General features: G+C 36.5%; 1 protein-coding gene across 1 annotated transcript in view; it reads right to left on the bottom strand.

Moving 5' to 3' along the window:
* Nucleotides 1-516: 516 nt before the first annotated feature.
* Nucleotides 517-20,497, bottom strand: part of LOC115438231 (B-cell scaffold protein with ankyrin repeats-like) — a 37,466-nt gene continuing 17,485 nt past the window's right edge. Inside the window, exons 8-16 of the mRNA XM_030161673.1 lie at nucleotides 16,537-16,600; nucleotides 16,083-16,301; nucleotides 10,216-10,278; nucleotides 7,684-7,868; nucleotides 4,197-4,260; nucleotides 3,975-4,004; nucleotides 3,657-3,733; nucleotides 2,244-2,278; nucleotides 517-2,161 (exon numbers count right to left, since the gene is read on the bottom strand). Of these exons, the coding sequence (XP_030017533.1) occupies nucleotides 2,246-2,278; nucleotides 3,657-3,733; nucleotides 3,975-4,004; nucleotides 4,197-4,260; nucleotides 7,684-7,868; nucleotides 10,216-10,278; nucleotides 16,083-16,301; nucleotides 16,537-16,600 (735 nt within the window). The 3' untranslated portion in view covers nucleotides 517-2,161; nucleotides 2,244-2,245. The remainder of the gene's footprint in view (nucleotides 2,162-2,243; nucleotides 2,279-3,656; nucleotides 3,734-3,974; nucleotides 4,005-4,196; nucleotides 4,261-7,683; nucleotides 7,869-10,215; nucleotides 10,279-16,082; nucleotides 16,302-16,536; nucleotides 16,601-20,497) is intronic.

Here is a 20,497-nt window from a genome sequence, read left to right as displayed (position 1 = left end):
ATAACTCCACAATGATGAACCAAAAGAGCTTTTCTTAAATCACCTCAGTCAGTCTACATGTTTCATTTTAATATTTTGCTTTTATAGCCCAAAGTTGAAAATAAATACAATTTTTTAAATAAGTATTTTCCCATTAAATCTATAGTACATGAGCCCCTGGTGAATAAGTAGATATGTAGAGAAAGACAACAGTTGAAATACTAATAAATATTCATTTGCGTAATGTTGTTGGAACTAGTTCATGTCGGCAGTAGTTCTAATTACAGGCAGCAGTATAAGAGTTGAAGTTTCAATAAAATAGACATTTTAGATTTGTTCTTCAAGCGTATACAGTGAAGTAGGTACAAAATCTTACTGCATGGCAAATATATTCCATGAAATATAAATGCAAATCATCCATAAATACATTACTTTATTAAATACACTTATGTTTCACTGCTTAACACAGATATCAAAAGATGAAATATATGACAAAGAATGCACGTTAAAAAATAAATAAATGAATCATAATTAGAGTTTCAACCATTTACATTTTAATAATGCATTAAAAAAAAGATCTATGTGTACTCTCTTGCTCTGTGAGTACAGTATAGCTCTGAAAAGCAGTAAATCTTTGATCCCTTATGTTTGATGCGCTGCTTCCCACATATAGGAACATGCTTAGCGTGGGAGTCACATGCCACTGAAGTTCTCTATCTGCTCGCCTCTCTGCGACTGGGGAATGATTCCTTGTGGCGGCGCTCCGATATTTGCATACAAGATGAATCGAGGCCTATCGCAGTGTCCATGCCTAACACACTGACAGAAATATACACAGCAGGTGACAGGCAAACATATGCCTCAAATGCCATGGGGTCCTGAAGCCGGATCATCTCCAAAGGCTAACTGGCAGGTCTAAGTAGGGACGGCATTAATACATATTATTCACAAAGAGCATGATTGAACAGAAAAATGTGCCCAGCGTGTACCCAGCTGCTTTGTTGGCACACAGCTCAGCCTCTGCCTGGGTTTCAAGACTGAGCTTGGATTTAGCCATGCATTCACTGAATTCCCCATGCAGCTCTTATTCATTCATTCAGGCACAGGCCGGGCTGTACCAACAAACTGGTATCTGTGTGTGTGAGACAGACTATGTGCATTTTGTGCCAACTCCTGAATAGTTTTGTAAATCACAGCAAATTCTGATTTTTGACAAGTATATACAGTGAACATTTATTATCCTGAATTTCAAAGGATGTGATCATAAAAGGCCCTTTTACTCTTTATTTATTAAATTCATGTAAAGCTTTTTTTTCACATGCAAATCCCTGAACTAAGGCAGCAAAACATAAACAACAAAACTTCTTTATGCAGAGTTTCGTTACAAAATAAAGACCGTAACTTTAGGATTGAACTACATGAATTTTGTTATTTTTCTCATATATTGGTTTTTTTTTGCCGTTTCTTGGCTGATGCCTGCGTGACTTCCATGATGTTCTCACCTGCTGTATGAGTGTTTTTAACCTTCCTTTTACATTTATAAACATGTATGGGTCTATTTTTCCATAGCTTGCCTCCGAACCATCAGGAGGTCAGCAGGTGCCTCTGTGCTTGCCAGATGTCTTTGCTTTCCTCGAACACAGACAATCGTGGATATGCTTAGAGGTAAAGCGCCCTCTAGTGGTCAATGTGTTAACAGATTGTCTTTTTTTTTTTTTTTTTTTTAGGCCACAGGGAAATTCACTCTGTTTTTTGTGAGGCAGGCTAATGAAAATCCATTACCTCTTGACCCCAAAAGAGTATTTATTTTCCACAGTAAATGAAGGTGCAGCAGAGATTTTAATTAATAACATAATTTGTGTGCTGTGTGTGACTTGCTGCATTTATTAAAAATTGGGTCTTTTATAATTAATATATCATTGATATAATAATGATAAAAAAAAGAGTTAAATGAACTGATTGGATTTTTCCTTTTAAAGACAAAAATATGTTCCTCATATATATGCTCTTTATTCTATTATTATGAAATTACTTTATTTAACAAACATTTTCTGCTGCCTCTTTTGAATTTTTAAGAATATGTATTTATCATTTCTGTTATAAACCTGAGGCATGGCTACGATAAAACATTGAAATTGAGAAAATGTCATCTCTGGAAGAACAGTATCTGAAGTGATAACGCCTGTAAATACAGAAAAAAGGAGATGAAACACATTAAACAGTTTACAAAAACCAGCAAAGTCTTAAACTGGTTTTACACTCACCTTTACCGTTTGTCTGCTTTCCGAAAGAAACCAGTCTGCAAAACAAATCCGGTGGAATACTGGGTTTGTTAAACTTATAACTGTACCTTAAAAGTTCAGTGAGTAATATTAAGCAGTAAAGACACAGACTGCAACTGACTAAACACCCCACCCTAAACTACAGTGATTTAAGTCTCTTATCTGTGGTAGAATGTATCTTTCCAGATGATCTGTTCAGGGTGTGAATACATCCCACTTCCTGAAACCTTCCGCATCAGATGGGGCCACGTAACCTTAGCAACCGGTTAGTCTCACTTCTACCGGCATGTGTATAATACTACAACCTGATATGGATTGTAGTGGCATCTGTGTAATAGAATGTAATGCAATACTACTGACTACTGGGCTCTGCACTGCAAAAATCCAAATCTTACCAAGTGTATTTTTCTCATTTCTAGTCAAAATATCTCATCACACTTAAAATAAGACATTATCACCTAAAGAGTAAATTTTCAGTGAGATATAAGAACTTATTTTCAGACAATAGAGCTTGAAAATCTTATTTCAAGTAATCTTACCAAGATAAGTTTCACTTGTTCCATTGGCAGATTTTTTTTTTTTGCTTGAATTAAGCAAAAAAAAAAATAAAAAATCTTGAATTAAGCAAAAAAAAAATCTGCCAATGGAACAAGTGAAAATTATCTTTCTTGAAATAAGATTTTCACGATCTATTGTCTGAAAATAAGTTCTTATATCTCACTTACAAGTTACTCTTTAGGTGATTATGTCTTTTTTTTTTTTGAAGTGTGATGAGATATTTTGACAAGAAATGAGAAAAATACACTTGGTAACATTTTTATTTTTGCAGTATGTTCACCTTCCGCCTTGACTGTATTATATTATGGGATATTTATGCTTTCAAAACTTGCATGCTACATACTCAGTACTTTTATATGTTATATGCAATGACTATACTATTGCTTTTGTACTACAGTTTTGGATATACGTACATGCTTTAGAGTTTTGCCTACTAATTAGTGTGTTAGTGTGGCCTTGCAGATACTGCCATAGTACATGATGCTAATGCACTTTAACACTGGATGCCACCCACCAGAGGAACCCCCTTGTGCAACGCCAACTATGTAAAAGGCAACCCACGCCCGCTTCACATAAATGGCTCATTGTAAAATAATGAAAATACAACTAGTCTGTGATTATACACTAATGAAAACATAATAATCAATATTAGATGTATTCATTTGTTTCCATTCTTGCAATTAGATCCTCCTAAATCCCCCTAATTCTTATACCCTAGACCTTTAACGGTCTTGATGTCAGTCCGAACTTCATTAACATATGGAATCATGTATACAGTGCATTATACTTTCATGGTTATTGCTGCCAAATCTCCTTTGGCAAATGAAGCAAACTTACATGTCCTTTAAGAGGCTTGCTGTAGAACTCAGAATCCACTGATTGGCTCCCTCTTCGACTTTCATTCACCGCAGCACCTGAGGGGGAAATTATTTAAAATGCACAGCTGAATGGAGAATTGTCGAGTAAAAGAAACAAAAGACTTCCCATTTAGTGCAAGAGAGGCTCGGTAGATGAAACATGGCACTGGGGATTTGATTAAATAACACTTCCCAGAGGATTAATTCCCCACCACTGCAACTGGGACTAGAGAAACTACAAAGGCATGCAAACGCAGGTTTTCTCTGCACACTCTGAGATAAGTTTTTAAAGACTCACTTGGCGTGTGATGAACGATGTTGATTTTATCTGTGGGGAAAGAAGAGCTGCTCAGCCATTTAGAGTACACAGTCAAATAAAGTCATTTATAAAGCTGTGTAACCTTAACTGTACCACCTATTATTTCTTCTTCTGATAAAGTTCCAGGAAAATACTGCTCTGGAGTTTCTCTCTGGTGACAGTAAAGGTTAACCCACATATCCAGGACAAAGGAATATTTACCATAGACACTGTCATCATCCTCTTTGTTGTTGATGATACTGGCTCTCAGCTGACTTAACTTCTCCTGCAGAGACAAAGATCAGAGCTTTAATATGATACACACAGTAAGCATCCATTTGTTTTCATCTTATGAGATTTCCATAAATTGCTTGTGTTACATGTGCAACGAACGACTGACAAAAGAAACAAATTGAGGTTTCGCAGTTCGGTCATAAATCTTTCATGTCTTCATGGTGGTTCAGCGGAAAAACTGTGTAAATATGTTTGAATAACAACCGAAGCAAAATGAAAGAGAGAGGGAAATATCAGAGGCAGGTTCCTTTTGTTGTGTCCACTCTTTTTTTCCTCTTATGTATCGTTATTTATACACGTATTAAGCCTGTGAAACATGGGAGCTTTGAGGACTTCACATTTATAGTTAATCTGGACCTTTTTTTGGCCACATGGAGGCAGTGTAAACAAGCTAATCAAACCCACACCCAATAACAAATAATCACCATTTAAAGGTTCAATGGATAGTATCTATAGACAAAGTTGCAGATTGTAACCAAATAGAAATCACCTAGTTTCTCTTTTGAAATTTGAGAATTTGAACATGTACACCTTCCTTGTGCGGTTCTTTCTTTTTTGTCCAAATCCAAAGACTAAATATAAAGATCAATGACCTAAAGACTAATGTGCTTCCTTTTTAAGTTTAGTTTATGTTGTTTGCTGCAGTATTTACAAGTAGCTGTTTGTTCTCTGTGACATTATCTGTAACATGCAGCAGCTCAATACCATCTGTCCCATATGATATAGTGTTTTCAGTATTTATTTGATTGTATTGGTTTTTCTGCACTGATGACGACACTTATTGATTAAGTTTTAAACTGTAATTTGTGCTACGAACCCAGTTTACATTTGTTTGCAGGATTACATATATATTTGCTCTTTCATGTCTCAGATATTGTCATTCTGTTGATTTCTGTTATATTTTTGGATGTGTTTTGACTGTGGACCACATAGACCACTGATACACCATGAACCCTGTCCTATAAGGAAATACATAATTAAAAGTATATCCAGTCTCTGTCTGTACTTCTACTGCTTCAAGCAGCAAAATACACAGAGCAGTAGAGTTACATCTGAGGAAATCTAAACAGTGATCAGTGACTATTGTTACAATAAATGCAAAATTATGTTTTTTTAAAAAATATGTATATTTAACTCAGTTGTGATGAAACACAGCAATACCGGTAAAAATGCACATAAAAATGGACAAATATGTAAAAACCTGCATTTTCTGTTTTAAAATCTAGGAAATTCACCCCTTTTCGATGAAACAGAGTCAAACAACTAGAACCACTCTACAGTTGCGGAAAAAATTATTAGACCATCATCAAAAACAGTGGTTATGCAATCAAGTACTAACTCCTGTATGTATCATATGACTAAAACAGACAGAAAAGAAAACATGGAATGCCTAAAAGCACTGTTTTTGTCTATACAATGCCATAGTTATTGATGGAAGAACTGGAGTGATTTTGGTTATTATTAAGAAAACTGTGGTAAATGGATACATATCAGCTCTGAAATTAAACTCTCATGAGCTGTTTTTGTTGTTATCATTATGTTTGTCCAAACAAATATACCTTTAGTTGTACCAGGCATTAAAATGAACAAGAAATTGAAGAAAACAAGGGTGTTCTAATAATTTTTTTCACGACTGTATGTCATGAAATTTCTTTAAAAAAAAACCAAAAAAAAAAAACAACTAATGCTAACACCTTTAATCAAACATATTCAATCCATCAAACCTTATTAATGTTCACACCGGTCAACCTAAGGCCACTTGATTATTATAGGACTCACTCAGGCACTCAGGAGTTTGATTTCCCCTTATAAAGCCCTGATAATGACAGAACAACAAAAGCCACAGATTTGGTGTTTTTGTCTGGGAACTCTGGTAAGTTCAAGACCACTTAAAGGCTTCAGTTCCATGTGGGAAAAGACTGTATGATGGCATGAAAAAACAGCAAAAGTATTCTAAATGTAGTGTACACTTAAATGGAAATTGTTTTGTTTTTTTTTTTCTTTAGGTGGACCTCTTTCAGTTGGTAAAACCAGTACAAAAACTCAAACAAACCTTTTTAGAGACTCATTTGCATCTGCTAAGTATTTTGTGATTCTCTGTTTTACAGATGTCCCTGAACTGCTCCTGTCTCACATCCACACCTGGACATTCAGACACTGATTATTTCCATCTCAATTTTGGACCATCTTTGCAGCATTTTCCAGAATCATGCAACGGAGGACGAAGGTAAAGCCACAATTAAAACCTGTCAGTTTCATGTCAAATCCATGTAAAACAGAGGACGAGCAGAAGTCTTGTTTCCAGTCGAATTACAATATGCTGCAATATCATTATGGATTTTTAACCACCTATACCAAAAAATATGTTGTACACTGAAGCTTTATACTAACTCTGGTCCACAGCAACACAAAGGAGGTGATGCTTTTTAACACTTGATGCCTCCTATCCGAAAATGGAAAAAGGAAGAAGTCTGTGATATGACACGGTTCATCTGTAGAAGCATTTTAAGGTAGGAACAACAGTTAAGTATGAAAAATATATCCTGTTTCTGCACCTAGTTGCTCCTAAGTCTTACACACAGAACCCACACATCCAGCAACTAAGCAACAATGAGCTGCAGGTACTAAAGAATATTTATTTTTGGTCTCAATCAGTACTTCAGGGAATTATTTGAATCTTTATCTGTGAACATATTCTCATATGATGTAAAGGCATTATCAAATATTGTACAAAAATGTTTTTAGGACCACTTTGAGCAAGCATTAGACTTGAAAAAATTACACCAGACTGTTTCTCCCATCTGCCAAATAAGCTTATTGTTCCAGTGCGTCATTTCTGCTAAATCTGTCTTTGGTTATATGAAGGACAGTGTAGGTCTTTTTTTCCAAATACTGGGATTCTGGGTAGAAAAAGCACAGATGTTACAAATAATATTAACATTGTCTACGATTAATTCAGTTGTCTATGACAGGGAGCAAAATGCATCGTCAAGATTTGTTCTCCCACTTAGGGGGAAATTATATTCTCCATCACTCAGTCTTGAAAGTTTAGTCAAATTATCAGCTGCATGTTTGGATGACAAAGGATACAGTCACACACTGACACCTGCAATCAGTTATCCTTCTGGCAAGGCAAAAACTTATGAAAAGACTTACAGGCAAAGCAGGACAAGCAACTTCTTATCTCTGAGGGGCCCGCCAAAATCTTGCAGAGCCATACTTTTGGTGTCTTATTTCACAAAATGACCCTTTTTTTTCCCATGATGGTTTCTTGTCTCTACATGTTCTGGTGTGAATTAATTTTCATACAGGTTGGAATAGCACGAGCAGCAGACGGTTGCTCCACCCAGGGTTTGATCTTGCACACCAGTTTATTTATTCAATGTCGAGTGTGATCCCGGTGTGATAGTCTTGCCTGTTGGACGGCGTTCATGCCCTTCTGAACCCGCTGCCAGTCATTGAGGCGCTCCAGGGCTTCCTCCACGGTGAGTGAACCCGCTTTCACCCTCTGTCGGAGCTCAACGAGCTGCTGGAGCCCCTGGATCTGGTTGGGCACATACGTGTCATAGGTGGAAGACATGCTGTCCTTTCGCCCTTGTGCTGAAACAACCAAGAGTGTAGCTTCACATTGGGTCTTTTTACTTATCAACACAACATAATAATGACAATAAAGCTTATTCTATTCAATTATGCTCTTTTCTTTTCTATTCTATTCTATTCTATTCTATTCTATTCTATTCTATTCTATTCTATTCTATTTTGTTTTATTATGTTCTATTCTATTCTATTTTGTTTTATTATGTTCTATTCTATTTTGTTTTATTCTATTCTATTCTATTCTATTCTATTCTATTCTATTCTATTTTGTTCTTTTGTGTTCTATTCTATTCCATTCTGTTGTGTTGTGTTGTGTTGTATTCTATTCTATTCTATTCTATTCTATTCTATTCTATTCTATTCTATTCTATTCTATTCTATTCTATTCTATTTTGTTCTTTTGTGTTCTATTCTATTCCATTCTGTTGTGTTGTATTCTATTATGTTCTATTGTATTCTATTGTATTCTATTGTATTCTATTGTATTCTATTCTATTCTATTCTATTCTATGCTGTTATTTTCTCTTCTCTTCTCTTCTCTTCTTCTCTTCCTCTCTTCTTCTCTTCTTCTCTTCTTCTCTTCTTCTCTTCTCTTCTCTTCTCTTCTCTTCTCTTCTCTTCTCTTCTCTTCTCTTCTATTCTCTTCTATTCTATGCTGTTATTTTCTCTTCTCTTCTCTTCTCTTCTCTTCTCTTCTCTTCTCTTCTCTTCTCTTCTCTTCTCTTCTCTTCTATTCTATTCTATTCTATGCTGTTATTTTCTCTTCTCTTCTCTTCTCTTCTCTTCTCTTCTCTTCTCTTCTCTTCTCTTCTCTTCTCTTCTCTTCTCTTCTCTTCTCTTCTCTTCTCTTCTCTTCTATTCTATTCTATTCTATTCTATTCTATTCCATAACCGTCACAGCCCTGCTTTTTTTTCCACATAAAATGACAAATTAACAAGAGGATATCTCCAGTTAACTTTAGCCACAGTTCAGATTAGATGCGGGTCTGTTGATAATGTGTTTTTCCAGTTTGTCTGTTCTGTCACTGAGTCATAAGGATAGTTAGTAATTTTCTGGGTGACTGTGATGATCTATGGACCTGCCATTCAGTGTCAGAAACAGTACAATAAAGCAGAGTAATGACTCTGTACGTCGACCAATGCAGGGACGCTTACTGTCTTTTACTCCAGTAACTCAGTTTGCTAATTTCATTATCTTATTGTGCTTCCTGGTCTTTATATTTCTTTCTTTTTTCATTGTATGTTCATCACATTACAGCTAAAATTAGTAATTTTTCCAGAGAAGTTTAACTCTCATCTAGGTGTATTTTACATACACTACATCTAACCTCTCCTATGTGATTTATCACCATTTTTTAAATAATATTATCCTCTGCATGTTGCGTTCTTCAGTTTTCCTATATTTAAACTTAATGATCATGTGGATTCACAAAAAACTAGAATAAAAGAGTAAATTAGAGGATTATTATATCAGAATCATGAAAAAATGAAGCAAAAATAAGTTTTCGGCAAAATATATTATTCACTGAACAGCATCTGCAACCACTGTCAAGGGTTTTACTGATGTATCAATGTTGCAGAAGATGACTGTGTTTCCACGTTCACGACAGAACCTCTGGACGTCCAAATGGGTCATATCTGATCACCATGAAAAGCTGCAGAAACTGTATTTTACCTGAATTATTTACACATGCTGGTAGGATTAGTGGTTCAAAAGTTAATTAGTGTTTTAGATCAGTAGAGGGTTAATACACCTTGAGAAATCATGAAAAAATTGCAAGAACTCAAGAAGTGGAAGAACTGGAAAATATTATCAGACCACCCCTCGTTTTCTTCAATTTCTTGTTCATTTCAATGTCTGGTACAACTAAATGTACATTTCTTTAGACAAATATAATGATAACAACAAAAATAGCTCATAAAAGTTTAATTTCAGAGCTGATATCTAGTCATTTTCCATGTTTTCTTGATAATAACCAAATTCACTTAAGTTCTTACATCAATATCTATGACATTGTACTGACAAAAACAGGGCTTTTAGGCATTCCATGTTTTCTTTTCTGTCTGTTTTAGTCACATGATACACACAGGAGTTAGTACTTGATTGCATAACCATTGTTTTTGATGACTTTTGATGGTCTAATAATTTTTTCCACGACTGTATATAGAGTTATTTCAGTTGGAGTGAAGTAAATAGTAAGAACAAATCAGCTCGTGTACAATGTGAATAGATAATATTGAACTAATATCCTTATTTTACTTTCTATAGGATTAACATTAGCATCAGTAAAAGGTCATCTCCTTCCTGCTCCTCTGCATCTGACGTAATATCTCATTATTCAACACTCACCTTGTTTAGTTGGAAGTGAATACAAATCAGCATCACTCTGCTGTGTCTTCTTTTTCTTGAACACTGAAAACAACAAAACAAGACTTATAAGTAATTTTATGTCATACAATGAAGCAAAAAAATGTTTACCCAAGTGTTCCAAGTATAAATTTGAGGAGACTAGTATTTCCATTTTATGCAGCATTTTACTTCTGCTGCACTTTTTTCTCCACTGCATTTGTCTGACAGCTTCAGTTCCTTTTCAGATTACACTTTTTCTGCCCTCTTGTCGGCATAGCATTCCAAATGTCTGTAATACACGGAGAGATTTAATGTTCTTTTATGGGGTCAGAAAATGCTCCTCCTTGTTGCGCTAAATAAACTCCACAAACCCTCTTGGAATAGTTGGAAAATGTACCGTTGCAAATCTGAAAAGCTGTTTTCATTAGCTCAAGAAAAGCTGACATTTTAGAGATTTGTGGTTGTCACACAGCAGCAACATAATGGAGATCCTATTGAACAGAAGGCATTGCTGTAGATTAGTCATCTAATTAATTCCACAAATTATGAATCAGTGAGATTATTCCTCTGGAGACATTTCTTGCTCAACGAAAATTCAAAATACAACAATATTTATATCCGACAGGCAAGTTTTATCTAAACAACTGATTAAAATTGTCCAAAACCTTGAAAAAATCAGTGAACAATTTTTTTTTCCCTGTATTACCAGCTTTACTGCAGATTAAACTACACTGCAGTTTATAAAGTAGTGAAAATGAGCACAAAATTAAACATGTGAAACAGTGAAATGCAACATGCATTTATTACACTGGTCAACAACAAATTTATTGTTTAAGTTTTTTGAGCTGATTTAGGATAATTTTGGTGTGCTGAATCCAAAAATCACATTAATTTTGCTCAATCAGGTCAACTTTCTGAACTATGCTACATATTGGCTTTTTAACATTTTTGCCTACATATATGGGCATTTTCACATCATATGATACAAAATTCTTTCATATTTTGTTGCAATAAACGAGTTCTGAAGATTTTACTTTTGCCAATTTATGATTAATGGTTTTTTTAATATTACAGGTGAATGAAATGGCTTCGACTAGAAGATCTTGCAAAAATAAGCCTGACGTATTCTGCTACATCTGCGGTGAATACACCATTGTACCTAACAGGAATCCTGTTAGAAAATGATTTTTTTTCTCTTAAAACCTATTTTGGGTGAGAACTATATAAAAAATCAACTGATAAAGTCACAAAAATGTAATCAATTTTGTGAGAAGATAAAATTTTTCAAAATCAAATTCGCAAAAAAACCTGACCTGATTGGGAAAAACAGATGTCATTTTTTGGATTTAGCGGTGCAAAATGGTTCTAATTCAGTTGAAAAAACCTAGACAACTTGCAAAAAACATTTTTTTGTAACCCAGTGTTATTATTCATTTAGCGGTAATCCAAAAATCCAAAAACAATATAAACAATGGCTACTTATAGTTTTCATAGTTTAACCACGTTTTACTAGTCATACATAGATTTTTCAGTATGTATAAGTACTTTAAAGGATTTATATAATTTTTTCTCCATCCAGTTTGTGCATGATCAGGTCATCATCATAACGCTACAGTTTCTTATGCATTTCCAGTATTTGGCCACAAGATGGCACTATATCCCCTTTTTTAAGAAACATCAAAAACCCTTTGGTGGGTTTTACAAAGCTTTGCAATTAGAAAACAAACCTATTACTGTTACAGAATGAGTTCTAATATTAAGACATCATTTTTAAAATAGTGGGTATCATAGTTAGTCATTCTAGAACGTTATTCTTGTTTTTCAGAAAGACACACACATCCACTTCTGGATTGAATTAGACCCCAGGATGATGCTTGGTTTGGTAAAAAGCACGCAGAATGAAAGCCTTCACTGTTGAGCTGTTTGAGGCTGTAGAGCTGTGGTTGTGTGACCAACACTGGATTAAAATTCAACATCCACACCCTGGAAGATAATCCCACCTCTGACTACTTCCTCCATGACAGCATCTCTCTTTTCCACTTCATGTATAAACACAGCCTCTGGTTTTTTTTCTGTCTTCTTCCTTAAAACACAAAGTCTGGCCTTATTGCTCACTTCAGAATGGAACTGAGTGGAGGAGTTTTGTCTTGTGCTGGTGATTGCATCCATTACTTGTGCTTTTGCCACGGAGGATTGCCTTGCTTGACACTGTACGCTGCATACATACCTAGTGATTCCCTCCCTTCGGGTTGAATTTCATTCACTTTAGCATTTCAGTCTCATTGGGTTCCTTATATTTTGCAGCTAACAAAAGAGAGCTCATTATTTCCACTTGTGCTGCGTTGTCCAATAACTGGCTCCTCACCTAATCCTCCACCAAGCCTCATCTCTCCTCTCACATCTCTCACTGCAGCAGTGGGAGTGAGGAGCAAAATGTGATCCTTGTGTGGTTTGAAGCTCCACTGTCTCAATAGATGGAAACCTCAAAATCCCTCTCCTTTCTCTTCGGAGCTCTGGGGACAAGGACGATGGAAAACATGTGTAATGACTTATTCTGGCTGACTTGGCCTTGGTCTGGCCAAGATTGGTTGCAGATGGCAGCTCCGTAGTTCCCTGTGTGTTACTGAAGAGATTGTTGGGATGCAGAGAGTATAGTGGATTGGGCGAGTTCACTGGTGCACTCAGTTTCTTCATTGCTTTCTAAGTCCTACTGGGTAGCTCACTGGATACAAGGGAGCTCGGCAAAAAGCAAAGAAGATGCCTGAACTGCTTGATATTGACTGTAAATAACATAATTGTGAATGTATATAAGCATGTATACAGAAGTCGCTGCCATTTAAATGATTTATACGCCTTTATATTACCAGTCACTTTTGGATGTTTCATTCTCATAAAATATTCAGTCTACTGAAATTGAACAGTTAGGGACTGTGGACTCTCCATCCAGGAAAATTGGTCTTTTCTACAGTACTTTTGTTTGCTTTGCAGTGCTCTGCTCTTGTGGTTTTATGGGATCAAAACAAACTACGCTGTGAAAAAAAGAAAAAAAAAAGAAAAGAAGCCTCTCTGCTTTATTCAGCGGCACTCGACTGACAATGGCAATGCACATTCCAGGCACTTCCTCCCTCCCACATGATGTCCCAAACTCCCCTTCACATACTGTACAGAACTAAGTGTTGTTTGTACTTCACATCAGCCCTATCACATCTATGAACAGAGGTGGCATCTGACTAAGTACAAACACTTTGGTACTGTACTTATCTGTGCTTCCTCACTGTGCCTTTTGCATTTATCATGTTTTTCCAATACAGGCCTGTTATTTTAGTTTCATCACTTATTTTTTATGCTCCATCATTGGACGTCTTCCTGCCATTCAAGACAAATCTTGAAAAAATGGGCGGGACATACAGGGTGGGGAAGCAAAATTTACAATGAACATTTAGTTGTTTTTTCTCAGCAGGCACGACGTCAGTTGTTTTGAAACCAAACATATATTGATGTCATAATCATACCTAACACTATTATCCAAACCTTTTCAGAAACTTTTGCCCATATGAGTAATCAGGAAAGCAAACGTCAAAGAGTGTGTGATTTGCTGAATGCACTCGTCACACCAAAGGAGATTTGAAAAATAGTTGGAGTGTCCATAAAGACTGTTTATAATGGAAAGAAGAGAATGACTATGAGCAAAACTATTACGAGAAAGTCTGGAAGATACTATTAAAGAAGAATGGGAGAAGTTGTCACCTGAATATTTGAGGAACACTTGCGCACATTTCAGGAACCGTGTGTAGGCAGTTATTGAGAAAGAAGGAGGACACATAGAATAAAAACATTTTTTATTATGTAAATTTTCTTGTGGCAAATAAATTCTCATGACTTTCAATAAACTAATTGGTCATACACTGTCTTTCAATCCCTGCATCAAAATATTGTAAATTTTGCTTCCCCACCCTGTACACTCATCAGACACTTTATTTGGTACTGGATCAAACCTGTACCTGGTAAATTAGCTTCTTCTGTAGCTCATCTGTTTTAAGGTTCAACATGTTCTGTGATCAGTGATTCACTTGTGTTACACTTGTCTTTCTATCGGCTCGAACCAGCCTACCCATTCTCCTCTGATCTCTGGTATCAACAATTTACAGACCATTCTCCGAGATGGTTGTGTGTGAAAATCCCAGTAGATCAGCAGTTTCTGAAATCTGGCTTCAAACAACCACGCAATGCGGTCTTAAATCACCTTTCTTCTCCATTCTGATGCTCAGTGTGAAATTCTGCTGATTATCTTGACCTTGTCCGCATGTCTTAATACATTGAGTTTTTACCATGCAATCGGCCTTTCACACATTTGCATTAAAGGAGTGATATTTTGCTTCTTTTTAAATGGAACTATGCATTTTAAAACATTTCCCTGTGGTCTATATATACTGTAAATGCTATGCATGGGTCTGAATTCTTCATTAATTCAACCCCACAGGTCCATCTTCAATCCTATTTCTGAACAATGACACTAGAAAGGTCGTTTTGAGCACTGGCCCTTTAAATGCACTTGAGCCACTTCACGCCCCACCCCCTCCAGGTTGTTGGCTGTGCTGCTCTGTCCTGTTCAGCCAACAACTGAACATTTTAGGTAATCAGCTCGAAGTTTGGACATATTTTCAGTATGGACTGCAACCGCTGCTGCTGACAAACCATTATGTCATACTCAGAGAAGTGTTCGTCAGAAGTCTTGACCTTATACGTGCAAATGTCGTGACGTAACTAGTTATAGATGTAACAAATTAAGCAGGACTTAAAATGGGTTGCGGAAATCCACTCTATTTTTGCCAAAATGAATATAAAGATAGCTTTGCAGCACCTGGAGGGTTCAAATTCAAACTTTTTAAACTATTAGGGTCCAAATACACCAATAAATGTACCAAAGACTAATAAAAGTAGGTTTAGCAAAATATGAGCCCTTTGACACACAGTCGAAAAGGTATGCCTAATAAAGTGGACAGTGAGTGTAGAAAATTCATAGTAATGTTTCAGTACACTGGAGTAAAGTTATTGCTCATCATTTTCAGCACTTTTTGTTTAATTTCATCTGAAGGTAAGATGAATGGTTTAATAGTGTGGAGTATATTAATGCACCATGAGGTGTACAAAAGCAGCTGTTGGAAATGTCTCTCACAGGGCTTCTTTTTAATTTTAGACTTAGAGTACATTTCAGAGCCTGAGTTTGTGTAAAGAGTCATTTCGTTCAAGGTTTCCCATTATAAGGATTAGCTGCAGCACCATAGTCATTTTTGCAAGCACCTAAACCATGTAAAATCAATGTAGAGAGCATCAAACTGAACTAAAATACTCTTTTACTTGTATTTTCCGCTTTTATGTATTATTACTGTTTTTACTGAGTGCTGCTTTATATACATATATTTTTTTATATTTTTGAATATCTTTTTATGCTTTTTATAATTCTTTTTTTTATATCACTATTTCTATGCTACTGTATCCATGCAATGTTCCCTGTCATGGGAGTAGTAATGGATTATCTCATCTTAGAATGACTTTCTTGGGGTTTTTATTGGACAGAAGTGGGTCTACTCCAGTTTTACACGCACAGACATAATAATGACAGTCTTAAATTATGTGGTGTTATATTTTTTTTTGCAGGGGGATCCTCAAATCACTCACCTGAGTCTTCCATAACCTTCGTGAAAGTGTAAAATTAATGAAAATGAATGCAGAGACCAGACCATCCCACCCCAACCACAGAGCCTAAACCTTTGAGTTGCACTTGAGTGATGAATGTGTGAACTTTTGACACCTAACTTTGGAGTTACTTTGGAGGGGAGTGGATGCAACAAAAAAGATGAATTTACCTTGAGCGATGTAGGGAGTTCTGTCCTCCTTCACCGGGGTGGTCTCGGGCCGAGGCGTGGGCGCAGGGGGGCGATTAGCAATGGCGATGGCTGTCGTTGAGGTCAGAATGGTGTCGTATTCATCATTCACCCCTAGTGGTGCATAGGGATCCTCTTCCTCTTCCTCATCATCAGCCTTCCCTTGCTGCTCTCTCTGAATTTCCATGGTGGAAGCTTTTCCTAAAGCACAAAGTGTTTGCTGTCAGTCGTCTATTTGAGTGTGATGGTGAAGTTCTGCATACTGTTTTGTCACTACACATCACAGGCAACATTACACATGCCCATCAACAAGGGGAAATATTCAGACGTCGGAAATGAGCAGCATCCTGGCATAATGATACGCTGGAAAAAAAAACAGTTCCATTACCGGCTTTCCTTTGTCCTCCATCCACTTCCCATTAAGGCTTTCACTTACCTGCAGTGCACATCATTTCATACACACTGGCATCACCATTATCCTCCCCTGGATTGAACATTTTCTGCAAAAAAACAGAACAAGAGGGCATCCAAATAATAATAAAACAGCTCAATGCAAAAGCATTTTGCAGAGTAAAAGAGAAGGTTTTCTTTGTCCAGTATTCATACATTTTGACAAATCATGATACAGCAACCGAATTTCAGGCTTGAGTCTAATGCGTGGATCTCTCCTTGCCTCTGCTTATTTCCTCACCTACCTCCTACTGCCAAGCAATAAAAAAAGCAAACATGAAGGCTGAAATGATCATTAACCACTTTTTGAGCTCTGTCACTGTGAACTGTCTGCCTCCATGTGAATATTTCAAATGTGAGGTTTTCATGTCAGACATAACATCTACATCATTAATTGAGGTTTCTCTCCACATCTTTCAAGACTTCACTTGTGGAAAAGCAATTTAAAGGAATTATATGAATTAGAGAGGTGTGCTGTAACCCTGGCTGCTGGCTAAAAGTATGCAGTTATCCCTCTAACAGCAAAGCTGCAGGGTCTGCCTATTTGCTAATAACATGCTGAGGGACAGTACAGGGTATGATCAGGGTAATTATGAAATCAGACATCTTCCCCTTTCAGTCTAAACATATCATTTGGTGAGCAATTCAAGACCCCATAGCTTGAGTTTGAGACTGAATCTATAATTAGATTGGCATGCAGATATTAATTTACTTCCATATTTCTGCTTCTGACAGAGATGTGAAGAAGCGATGGGTTACAATATTAATTTTCAGTGCATTTTTGTGGAGAATTGTGTGAGAGAAGTAACTCAAAGTATTGCGCAACAGCAAATGACATGCCATCTGGAAGTTTCCTATATATATCTGGATTTCTGTGCAGGATGTTTTTCACATCAAAGAAACTCCTCATTTGAATAAATGTGAAAAGCTGCTGAGCTGCCACCACATGGATTACTGCAACAAAGGACTACATCTTCACTCATACTGTAATCTCTAAGGATTACAAATTAAGAGGATATATATTGCACTCAGTCCCAAAAATCCTTGATATTAATTCTCTTTGCACAACATATGAGATAGAGCTCACTTTGATTAAGATATCCTCCATATAACCAGCCACATTCTGTATGCAGTTTCCAAGCAGCACAGCAATGTATGACTCAATTACAATATTATACTGTTCCTAGTACTGCAAATTACTTTTGGGCTGCCATGAATGCATTACTTAGCAGAAGAGGTTCATAACACGCCCAACAGGTAGAAAGGACAGGATAATTACCAGCACAGCTTGAACATTAAATTATAATAGTTGGATGCTGTGCTTAAGCACAGTGTGGCATTGTCATCTGTAGTCTATCTGAATCTGGGGTGGTGAAGGTAGGGGGTGGGGGGTATTTATTTGCTAACCACGGATGCTAAATCATTTTACAGATGTCTGAAACTGCAGGAGCTCCAGGCATTCCAGACAAATTCAGTTTTACCACTGCAATCCAAGCAGCAGTGCTTCAGAGAAAGCAGCAGGCATGATTGTGTTTGAGCTCATCTCTCCTGAATCTAGTAGATTGTAGGATGAAGAGCGTAAATCTGTTCTGAGCTGCTGAAATGGTCACTTTAAAACCCAGACAGCCTTGGCTCTCATTACTAGCATTCATGCTGTCTTTTGACATAGTGGTTTCAAGATATGGCTCTAATACTGAACCCATCACTTAAGTGCCATGCAGACAAAATCAGTCCAACTCATTTCTTGGCATAGGAAAGTGGTCAGCTCAGCAGGCAAGGAAACATTTCACACTTCTTTAAGACTATATTTACTCCATAAATGTCATCTTTAAAAGAAACCAAACATTTACTCAGAGGTGACAAAAGTACACATGTCCTTTACTTAAGTGCAGATTGTTGTGTAAGAGATGATCCTGGTGTAAGCAGAAACATAGATTGAAATGCTGTACTTAGATAAAAATATAGGCTCTAAAACATAAGTATGAAAGTAAAAAAAACGGTCCTTTGAAGGATATTTCTAGCGATTGTTTCTCTCCAAAGCTTGCTGAAGCTCACATCATTTTAATACTTCAAATAGAAGAGATAATACAATGGAAATAATAAACCTTAACTACGCTAGAATTAGCATTTTCAGTTTTTTGTGCCTCTTTCCGTTCACAGTACAGCCGCACTAAGAACACTCCAACACCAATTCCCTGCTGACCAGTCTCGGTTTGTTTCAATTCAACGTTGTATCTTGTTATGTTTGCCGTGCATTACGTGAACTCTCAATACACCGAAAAGATAATGTTTTCTATCTGCTACTGTCCCATCCATTTAGGTTGAAGTCAGTCTTTATTTGGGCAAAATGCGCAATGATGCAACATAAAAATAACTGATACTTCCCTTAAAATGCATGAAACAAAAGTAGGGAAACTATTTTGAGTAGAAAATATATACTAGTGTTAACATATAGAGTAAAAGCTCCAAGTTCTGTCATTTACTAGCAGCCTACAATTAGTGACAGACTCTTTCGTTTCCCAATCTTTAGCTTTTTAATTAGCTACTTTAATTAGTGATCTCTGGCCACAAAAATCGAAGCAGTTCATCCCTGAGTTCAAGTGAATGGATGAGCCAAATTTGAAGAAAACCCCTTAAGGCGGTCCTGATGTATTGCATTGATTAGAATGGACAGACATTAGGTTACACCGTCCTTCATGTTTTGCCTTCGGTCACCGCAAATTTTCAGTTCACTTTTTGAGTCCCAGTGAAAGTCTTTCCTGAAATATAGCATCGTAAACGTAATGGGACCAATCAACCGATGGATGAACCTGCTTATAGAGATGTCTGGATGCATCTACGGTCGTAAAGACTAGTACAGGTGCTTAATACGAACTTAAATACAGTAATGGAGTATTTGCACATTGCTTCCAGTATGTAACCTGCAGACTGCAAAATGCAAATTGCCTCGTGTCCTACGTAAGGGTGACCGTTTCATTCAAATGACAAACAAATCTCTGGAGTCTGCTAGTAATGACTGACCATGCATAAGGTGCTCATTGGAATCAGCATATCCCTTGAGAATGTAGCATGTTACCGAATTATTTAGATAGTATGAAAAACACTTGATGTGTTCATTCTGTGCACATGCAATGCATAAATACAGGGTGGGGAAGCAAAATTTACAATGAACATTTAGTTGTTTTTTCTCAGCAGGCACTACATCCATTGTTTTGAAACCAAACATATATTGATGTCATAATCATACCTAACACTATTATCCATACCTTTTCAGAAACTTTTGCCCATATGAGTAATCAGGAAAGCAAACGTCAAAGAGTGTGTGATTTGCTGAATGCACTCGTCACACCAAAGGAGATTTCAAAAATAGTTGGAGTGTCCATAAAGACTGTTTATAATGGAAAGAAGAGAATGACTATGAGCAAAACTATTACGAGAAAGTCTGGGAGATGCTATTAAAGAAGAATGGGAAAAGTTGTCACCTGAATATTTGAGGAACACTTGCGCAAGTTTCAGGAAGCGTGTGAAGGCAGTTATTGAGAAAGAAGGAGGACACATAGAATAAAAACATTTTCTATGATGTCAATTTTCTTGTGGCAAATAAATTCTCATGACTTTCAATAAATTAATTGGTCATACACTGTCTTTCAATCCCTGCCTCAAAATATTGTAAATTTTGCTTCCCCACCCTGTATCTCTTTGTAGTTACTGAAGGACCCTTAGATGCAGGATAATTTGAGTTTATAGAGCTCTACTTCTGAGAATGCATCATGGTAGAACTATGTAAATGCCAAGTGACTCAGTCAAATTTATGACCCGCTTTTAAAATAATACAATGTGTGTTTGTATTAGTAATTACAACGAGGAGGCACAATATTGCAGTCTAAGGATGTAAACACTGTAGATAAGAGCTGAGTGTTTTCTATATTTGTATTCTAGTTATGCTC

This window comes from Sphaeramia orbicularis, chromosome 18, assembly GCF_902148855.1.
Source record: "Sphaeramia orbicularis chromosome 18, fSphaOr1.1, whole genome shotgun sequence".
NCBI lineage: Eukaryota > Metazoa > Chordata > Actinopteri > Kurtiformes > Apogonidae > Sphaeramia > Sphaeramia orbicularis.
Note: the sequence above shows the minus strand (reverse complement) of the source record. Positions and strands in the feature narration are given on the sequence as shown.